Source organism: Tribolium madens, unplaced genomic scaffold (genome assembly GCF_015345945.1).
Source record: "Tribolium madens isolate multiple individuals breed KSU strain unplaced genomic scaffold, Tmad_KSU_1.1 Scaffold_96;HRSCAF=242;Tcas5.2_LG5, whole genome shotgun sequence".
Taxonomy (NCBI): domain Eukaryota; kingdom Metazoa; phylum Arthropoda; class Insecta; order Coleoptera; family Tenebrionidae; genus Tribolium; species Tribolium madens.
Window position 1 is genome coordinate 12,794,040 of NW_025401068.1, and position 9,782 is coordinate 12,803,821.

Here is a 9,782-nt window from a genome sequence, read left to right on the forward strand (position 1 = left end):
TAATATTATTGTTTATTTTATTATACATTTAAAACGGCATTTACTTGTTATCTTAGTAAATTAATAACATCAAACATTCATTAAAATTATTTTTTAATTTAACTTTTAATTGCGGTATAAAGTTGTGAATTTTTATCTACTCAATTGAAAATAAAATCGGTAACTAAGCTTCACTTCAAACTGAATATACTGTTAAATATGAAATAACGTTGACAATGGAAAATATTTATTGTTGTGGTTTATGGGTTCAGCCTCTAAGGGTTCGGGCGGTTTATTAGGAGGACAATCTTTTCTACGCTGATTGTACTTCCTACATTTTTGATAATTATTTTTAATTTTATTTACCTACTGATGTAAAAATTGTGTTAAAACCTCAACGATAAAGTAAATATCGGAATTATTTTGCAATTGTGGCATTTATTGTTAGTTGCGGTAAGCGATTATTTATGATGGGTCCCTTTTTCTCGGTCGAACCTAACTGCAGATACAGTAGAAAGAGAGAACTTATAAGAGATAAAAGTTTTAAAAATTATTAATCCGATTCCCTGGCATTTTTACATTTTTCAATATTTTGAAGATACATTTTGCGTATTACTTATTTACATTATTTGATAGAGACTGAATTTAAAAAAAATTAAAGAACAAAAAAAAACATTTAATTCGATAAAAATTTAATAACTACCTTTTTTGGAAAAAGCAAAAATTGAGCCCCTACATACAGGCTGTATTATGAAAAACGCCCCAAGCCATAACTCCATTATTTTTAAAGTTATGACAATACTTCTTAGAACAAAGTTGAGCATTTTTTGTCATCTATCGTTTAGGATAGATGCTAAATTAATGCTGTTTTTTGTTTCACCGGAAATCAAATCAACTTATTTTTTTTTAATGGAACACCCTGTATATTTTACCACTTTTGGATTTTTTGTTTAATTGTCTTTTAACAAGTTTTAGTACCACATGCCTAAAACTAACAGTGAGATATTCACCAAATAATGTATTTATTAAAGTAGGCAGTGGAAAACAATAATATGTAGTAATGTTGACAAATATTATTACTTTGCATTTTCTCTTTTTATACTTTTTAATGTTAATCATGGATGATAATGTGTTAACAGACACATTTTGAATAAAATAAAAATTGTGGGAGAGCACTACGCTTTTAAACTGGGTGATTTCTGATGAGAGACGTTCCAAATCGTCGAAAATTTAAGCGACTTAAAGAAAATTTGAGGATGTTTTGGGCTTTTAGAAAACCCAAATTAAAACATATTTAATTTCAAAGAGATACAGAATTAGATAGGTATTGAAGAAAATGAAAGAACAAGAATTCAAGAAATTGCAAGTAACGTTGGCTTATCGCACGCAACTGTTCTAATTTGGGTTTTCTAAAAACCCCAAACATCCTCAAATTTTCTTCAGGTCGACGAATTGGAACTTCTTTTATTGGAAATCGCCCAGTGTAAAGGCGTTGTGGTCTCCAACTATTTTTATTGCTTTCAAAATATTCTTGAATCATGTCTGTTAACACATTATCACCAGAACACCAAAAAGTATAAAAATAATAKGAGAAAATGCAAAGTAATAATATTTGTSAACATTACTWKATATTATTGTTTTCCACTGCCTACTTTAATAAATTTTTAATTGACTCATATCTCACGAACGGTTGGTTTTAGGCATATGGTACTAAAACTTGTTAAAAGACAATTAAACAAAGAATCCAAAAGTGGTAAAATATACAGGGTGTTCCATTAAAAAAAATAAAGTTGATATCATTTCCGGTGAAACAGAAAACAGCATTAATTTAGCATCTATCCCAAACGATAGATGACAAAAAATGTTCAACTTTGTTCTAAGAAGTATTGTGATAACTTTAAAAATAATGGAGTTATGGCTTGGGGCGTTTTTCATAATACAGCCTGTATAACACATATCTTTTATTTAAAAAAAAATAAGCAAAAATTCCAGTTAGTTTCCGAGATATTTTAGATCGAGTTTACATTGTAATTCCCATGGCATGGAATTACTCATTTAAGGCTTTAAGGCAAAGATATGCATCTGCACCCCTCAAGAAGAGAATTGTTAGTTCATTTCAAAACTTTAATTTTTTAATTATAATAAATTAAAAAAATGATAGGTTTAATATAAAGGCACTAAGCCCAATACGTAATCCTAAAAAAAAATTTAATATTTATATTAATTTCACTGAGGACGGTTTGTGCTTAGGAATTATGTGTATTACAAAAAGTTAAAAAAAAAATAAAAACATTTTGAGAGACAAAAAATACTACATAAAGTACTAATTTTTTGACAATTACTTATTATCATTTATTACTGTCGATTTGTGTACTCTCCGATTTAGCGACCGGAAAGCAGGGTACTCTCCGATCTAGCGACCGGAAAGCAGGAACCCTGTAGGGCTGAATTATTTATTTATTTATTTATTTAGCACTTATCACAGTAACAAATGGAATAAAAAACACTAATGTTACAAGTTACAAGCGGTTGTATTTTACATAGAGCAACTATTTTTTTAACACATTTCAGCATAAGCTGGTAAATAGTGATTAAATGTTTGATTAAAAATTATCTAAATTTCTTCAGGAGTTTTTTTAATTACTTTCAAAACATCTTTGCACAACATAACCATAATCATCATCTGCTTCTTCAGTAATTTTTCTTCTGTTTACTAGATTGTTGTCATTATTTTTATTTAATTTTCGTTTTAAATTATTTGCTTTTACTTTTTGTTGTGCATTTACATATGTAGTAGTATAATATCCCGGACTTTTTTAATTTACAGCCTTTTTCAAACAATGTAAATATTTACCTTTAGAACTATATGAAATCAGAGCAGCATTTGGTACTTAAATTAAATTTATTCATCTTTTACATCAATTCTTAAAATGACCTAATTTTACAGCTTGTACTTTTAGTTGTTTCCTTATAGATGCGAAACATCCCTCGTAAGYTCATAAATCAGATAAAACCGGTGATGGGGGTCTGCTTACGGTAAGCTCAGTTTGTTGTGAAAAAGAACTAGGGTTGAGAGAGACAAGACGATTTTCACACTARGAAAGTTAATAATATTTTCCACAAGAGATTTTTCAGTTATTAATTATCCGAATGATTTCATTTTTTTTTCTTAAGGTCTTTGGTACATGTAGGAAGGACATTGTTAGTTTCCATATAAATACTATAATTTTATTATAAAAAATAAGTTAAAAAATATATAAAAAATAAGAATTTAAATTAGCTACATAACAATATCCCTAGAAATATCTAAAATGGTTTCATCAAAAAAATAAAAACCAAAAAATTCCTTATAATAGCCGAGAAAAACCTTTTCGAAAAATGCATTGAAATTCCCTATCTTGGCAAACGATAAGTTAAGCCTTAATTTGAAAATTTCGTCAAAACAATGCTTAAATTTGACTTTGTTGTAGTATTGTAATTTGAGTTGGCAGTAGAAGAAAAATGCAAATTTTTTTCTGATCGGACAAAAGCTCATCTATCTTCTTTCGGCATGCGTAATCACAAACTAAACAACAACTAGCAAGAGAGCGGCCCGCTGCGGAAGATTTACGATCGTCAACATTTCTCAATGCAGCATTATAAAACAGTAGCCAATACCCTATATAGTGCTTGTCCTCAAAATTTTTATCTCTCCTTCATACCTTGTTTGTAGCTGCCTTACGTGCGTGTCTTTAGATTTATTGACGAAGTATTCGCTGTTTATTTGTGACCACCGTCTATCATGTCTCCTCTTTAAATAACTATCTTTTAGTGTTGTTGCTTTTTGCAGGTTTCAGGGAAACTGCTTTTGCCTACGCCATAACTTCAGCCGGCATTGCTATTTCTGTGGCGAAAACTTGCAGTCGAGGTGTGTTGATGAATTGTGGCTGTGAAACACACAACTCGTACAAAAAAAATGCATGGAAATGGGCCGGATGTTCACATAATTTGCATCACGGAAACAAATTTTCGAAAATGTTTTTTGAATCGAAGGAAGTTAGCGACGACATACATTCACAAATTAATCTACACAACAGTAAAATTGGTCGAATGGTACCCAAAGTAAATAAATTTCGGTGTCAAACAAAGGTTTTTTGAATACTTTTCAGACAGTTATTTCCAATATGCAAATAAAATGTAAGTGTCACGGCTTATCGGGCAGTTGCGAACTAAAGACGTGTTGGAAACAAGTTCCAAATCTACACTACATTGGAAAAACTCTTAAAGAAAAATTTGAATCGGCCATTCAAGTCGAACAAGCTAATTACTTTACAAATCGGAATTTCAAAATAATTAAGTAAGCATGCAGAAAATTCGACTAAATCAGTAGATTTTGATTTTTTTTTCAGCTACAAGAAAAAGCTAAAACAACGATTGAAATCGAGACAGTGGACTCCTCACAAAAAAAAGCATAAACGCGGTCTAAAAAACAATCTTCTATTTTACGAAAAAAGTCCAAATTTTTGTGAACCGGAACCATCTCTTGACGCTTGGGGCACTTCTGGAAGACTTTGCAGTGTGAATGCCACCGACCAAAGTAGTTGTTCTTCTCTGTGTTGCGGAAGAGGTTATAATTTAATTAAACAACGACAAACTATATCATGCTTTTGTATTTTTCGCTGGTGTTGTACAGTTGAATGCCAAAAGTGTATCGAAGAAAAATGGATCAGTATTTGTAAATAAATAATTTATTCACATTTTTGTTTTATTTTTTTAATTCAATCTATAAAAATTTTGCTATCTCCTATTAACAATAACTAAAATTGAACTTATCCAATGTTGCAAACGATTTTTGTTGAAAGCAGCTTTCAGAAATTGCTAATTTTTTTGTTTACAAGACAAAAAAACAGCGCAGCATCTTAATAAAATTTTAAAAGCGAGAGGTCGTTAACTTAAAAAAATTCAAACTTCAATAAAATTTCACCAAATTCGTAATTCCATTGTTTTCAAATTAATTCCTATAATTCCAACTTAATGTACGTAATTCTAAATAAATAATACCTGTAATTCAAAATTACGAGTAATTCCGATAGTTTTATGAAATTCAAAGTAATTTTGAAAAAGATAATAATTGCAAGAAGAATTTTAGTGATTCCAAAATGAATTCCAGTAATTCTACAGAAAAATAATTCTAGTAATTCCAAAGAAATTTTAAAAAAAATCCAGTAATTTCAACAATTCATAGTAATTCCATTGTATTCTTGATAATTTCTGTAATTCCAAATTAATTCCGATAGTTCTAAAAAATTAATTATCTTCAATAATTTCAAAAAGAATTTTAGTAAAACTCTAGTAATTCACAAATAATTCCAATAATTTTGCAGAAATTCCGCCGAAACAATAATTCAAATAATCCATCGTAACTTTACTGTTTTCAGATTTGTTCCTATAAAACCAAATTAATTCCTGTAATTCCATTTTAATTTTTGTAATTCCATTTTAATTTTTGTAATTCCAAAAAGAATTTCAGTAATCCAGACAAATGCCAGTAATTCATAAATAATTCTAAATAATCCAAAGATAATCTTAATCATTCCAAATATATTTTTTTAATTTTGAATTGATTTTAAAAATCTATACAACAAATGCGAGAGTTGACGGCCTTTCGGTCAAAAGTCCGACAACATAAAAACAACCACAATTTTTTACCAAATTTTCAGAGACAATTCCAACTCTCAATTTTCGTAATTTCAAAATTCCTGTAATTCTAAATTAATTCAAATCAACGTTATTTTCCAATAAAATTACATATCTCCGATAATTCAAAAAAAAATCCTGTAATTCCAGAAAAAATCCAGTAATTCCAAACAATCTAAAAATAATTTTAAAAATTTCATGCAATTTCGATTAAATTTCAACTAATTCTTAAATTAATTCCGTAATAATCACTGTACCTAATTCAAATTTAATACCGAAAGTTCTATGAAATTCAACGTAGTTTTAAAAAAGAAATTATCTCCGATAATTCTGAAAAAATTCTAATAATAGCAAAAAGACTTTCTGTGATTCCAAAATATATTCCAGTAATCCTACAAAAAAATAATTCTAGTAATTCCAAAAAATTCCAGTAGTTTCAACAATCCATAGTAATTCCATTGTTTTCAGGATAATTTCTGTAATTCTAAATTAATTCCGATAGTTCAAAATAATTAATTATCTTCGATAATTTCAAAAAGAATTCTAGTAAAGCTCTAGTAATTCACAAATAATTCCATAATTTCGCAAAAATTCCACCGAAACAGTAATAATCCATCGTAACTTTACTGTGTTCAGATTTGTTCCTATAATACCAAATTCATTCCTGTGATTCCATCTTAATTTTCGTAATTCCAAAAAGAATTTCAGTAATTCACAAATAATTCTAAATAATCCAAAGATAATCTTAATCATTCCAAATACTTTTAATTAACTCCAAGCAATTTTGAATAAATTTTAAAAATTTACACAACAAATGCTAGACTTAACAGTCCTTCACAATTTTTTACAAAATTTTTTGAGAAGTTCCAACTCTCAATTTTCGTAATTTAAAATAATTCCGTTAATTAAAAAAAATCCTGTAATTTCAGAAACAATCCAGTAATTCCAAGCAGTCTAAAGATAATTTTAAAAATTCCAAGCAATTTCGATTGAATTCCAAAAATGTGTACAACTAATTTTAAAATTAATTCCGTAATAATTCCTATAATTCAAATTTAATTCCGATAGTTCTATGAAATTCAACGTAATTTTGAAAATGAAATTATCTCCGATAATTTTAATAATTCCAAACAATTTCAATTAAATTCCAAAATTTGTACAACTAATTCCAAAGTTAACAGCCCTTTCTAGAGACATTTCCAACTCTCAATTTTCCTAATTCTAAAATAATTCCTGTAATTCCAAATTAATTTCGATAGTTCTCAGAAATTCAACATAATTGTCAAAAGAAATTACATATCTCCGATAATTCCAGTAATTCCAAACAATCCAAAAATAATTTTAATAATCCGAAATAATTCCAAGCAATTTCGATTAAATTCGAGGAATTTCTAGAATTAAAAGCAAAATAAAGTTTAAAAGCCAAAGTACGTTGCACATTGACAGAAAATTAATAAATGTAATGTTGAATTACACATTTGCTACAGTAGTTGATTGATCTGGCGATTTTGGGTATTTTTGTTTGATTTTTGGGCGTTGTCCTGGTCTCGAAACACCCAATGAAGTCCACTCAGTTCGAAAAAAAAGTTGTCGTAAAAATATTTTAATTTGATTTATTTCTCTCGTCGTTAAAGCAAACCGGGTCGAAGTTGGTTTAGTTTAATTTAATTACTGTAAGGTTTCTATTAGCAGCACGACTCAACTTTGCCATTAGCGATTTACAAATAGTCAGTGTCTTAAACTAGTGTTGTTATGTTGTTATAAAAGGTAATTAACGATAAATTTTAATTAACTTAATTACGGTGTTTCTTGTACTGGAGGTACCATTTAAGAGATTTAATTAGCAACTAATTTGTTACGTTAACATGTTGTTATATGCTAGTAGTCAGGTTTAAATTCCCTCTAGATTGTTACGTGACTTTCATTAAATAAAACGATTTCTTAATCATAAACATCGTTTCACATATTCTAGAATCGTTTTACTGAAACACTGAAACTTTTTTCAGTGCCTAAAAAAATGAATTTAAAAGAGTTTCCTTCTCCTGGTGACCGCTATTTGCTCGAAGATGTCTTGGGTGTTGGCGCTTTTGGCAAAGTATTTTCAGCGACTGACACACAAGCAGGAAATAACCAAGTAGCTATTAAAACACAAAAAAACTCGAAAAAATTTCAAACATACATAGAACAGGAATATAAAGTTCTGAAAGATTTATCTTGGCACGTGAATTTGCCAGATTTTTACGCAATTTTTTGCCAGGAAGACAAAGTCTGGTTTGTTTTAGAGGTAAGTAAATTAATTTTTTTGGAACAATACAGAAATGTGTTTTTTTTAGGTATGCAGTGGTGGATGTGTAACAGATTTGGTCCAGAACCTCTTGGAAAAAAATCGCCGCATGCGAGAAGAACACATTGCATATATTTTAAAAGAAACAATAAAGGTAAAAAATCACGTTTCAATCATTCTTTTTTGATTATGTTTTTAAAGGCCGCTATATTCTTGCATGAAAACTGTTGCATTCATCGTGATATTAGAGGCAAAAATATATTACTGACCAAAAACGGGGACGTTAAATTGGCCGATTTTGGCTTTTCCTGTTTTTTAAATGACGTTTTAGACGGTACAAATGAGTGTTTAGGATCTCCTTGTTGGTTAGCTCCTGAAGTTATTACATGCAAAAGAACGAAAAAAAAATACGGAAATAGGGTCGATGTTTGGTCACTGGGTATTACCGCAATCGAATTAGGGGATGGAGCAGCTCCTTACCACTCAATGCCACCATCTAGAATTTTATTTCAAATAATTACAAATCCTCCACCAACATTGTACAGAAAATTTAATTGGTCTGAAAATTACATCGACTTTATTAACGAGTGAGGAAACTTTGATTTTACTGAAACAAAACGCTCATCGGCAATTTCAGGTGTTTAGTAAAGAATGCCGAGCATCGACCATACATGGTGGAGGTGATAAATCATCCATTTTTGAACCAAGTGCCTGAAAATAACTATCATGTGAGCAACAAGATTGTTAATTTAGTGTCTAAAAGTGAATATTTTAGCTTACTCTGGAAATAAAAACTTTAATTGATGATTTAGAAGTTGTGCCTTCTGTAAGCCCAAAATCTGTTGAAGTTGTAATAATTGAGGAATATGTTAAAAGCGGTTTTGATGGGGCTTTCGAAAAAATACTTGGTGAAGATTTAGCATCTTTAGATTCTTTAGAAGAAGAGGATGTTATGAAACTGCTTGAAGCACGATTTATGACAGGACAATTTCAAACTTTCATTGGCGATATTTTGCTTATTATAAATTCAAGCGAAAAAATGAACGTTTATGGTGACGAGGTAGGTATTATTTGTTCAATTATTGTAACAAATAGAGTGGAATAAAGGCTAGAAGTACAAACCTGGGTGTGTATGCGTACAGTGGCGTAGCCAGAGAGTTTATAGGGGGTTTGCCTTTGTAAAAAAATTTGGGCACTCATTTAAACGACTTTTCAAAAAAAAACGATGTCAACACATTGTTGATGTTGTCAACAGAGGTAGGCAACACATTAAACACAATGGTGGCAACTATGGTGGTAATCTCTGTTGGGAATTTATTTAATGATGTTAAAAACAACAAATTTTCAAACTAAGTACATTTTTACTTACAAATTCAAAGTCAGGACAATATCAAACATTTTTTTCGCGATATGATCAAGAGGACGATTCAAACTAATTTTCCCATTGTATTTCATACAAGTTCCAATGCATTCTGCCACTATTGCAAATTGGTGGTTGCATAACCATGTTGACAAAAGCTTTTATTGGCCAAGCAAGCATTAGTACGATGTCAATGTCGTGCAAAAATAGGATATGCAACCAAACATACTACTGACGGACACGAAATGTTGGACATCAAATTTATGTCATTTCAAAAAATGTCAATGCAAGCCACGCTTTATTGTCAATATAATTGACGTTTGAAACTAAAATTTAAAAATTCTAGTTGAAATTTATTTTTCGCGTTGATTTTCCGAAACTATAATGCCAACAATACGTGTTTTTATACATACAGGATGCGCCAGAACTCGTGTCCCAGAGAAAATTTTCAAGTAAGGTAAGATACCAGGAACATGAAAAATT

At 29.7% G+C, this 9,782-nt stretch overlaps 2 protein-coding genes across 5 annotated transcripts in view; both read left to right on the forward strand.

Annotated features, from left to right (window-relative positions):
• Positions 1-4,702, forward strand: part of LOC123012771 (protein Wnt-10a) — a 16,246-nt gene extending 11,544 nt beyond the window's left edge. Inside the window, exons 3-5 of one of the 2 annotated variants that reach the window (XM_044410891.1) lie at positions 3,809-4,080; positions 4,128-4,315; positions 4,368-4,702. In XM_044410891.1, coding sequence (XP_044266826.1) covers positions 3,809-4,080; positions 4,128-4,315; positions 4,368-4,701 — 794 coding nt within the window. In that variant the 3' untranslated portion in view covers position 4,702. The remainder of the gene's footprint in view (positions 1-3,808; positions 4,081-4,127; positions 4,316-4,367) is intronic. The other variant, XM_044410893.1, reaches the window with a different exon arrangement.
• Positions 4,703-7,333: 2,631 nt separating this feature from the next.
• LOC123012557 (neither inactivation nor afterpotential protein C) overlaps positions 7,334-9,782 on the forward strand; it is an 8,822-nt gene continuing 6,373 nt past the window's right edge. For all 3 annotated transcript variants that reach the window (XM_044410567.1, XM_044410568.1, XM_044410569.1), the window contains exons 1-6: positions 7,334-7,422; positions 7,662-7,939; positions 7,989-8,093; positions 8,141-8,526; positions 8,577-8,667; positions 8,715-8,999. In XM_044410567.1, coding sequence (XP_044266502.1) covers positions 7,673-7,939; positions 7,989-8,093; positions 8,141-8,526; positions 8,577-8,667; positions 8,715-8,999 — 1,134 coding nt within the window. In that variant the 5' untranslated portion in view covers positions 7,334-7,422; positions 7,662-7,672. The remainder of the gene's footprint in view (positions 7,423-7,661; positions 7,940-7,988; positions 8,094-8,140; positions 8,527-8,576; positions 8,668-8,714; positions 9,000-9,782) is intronic.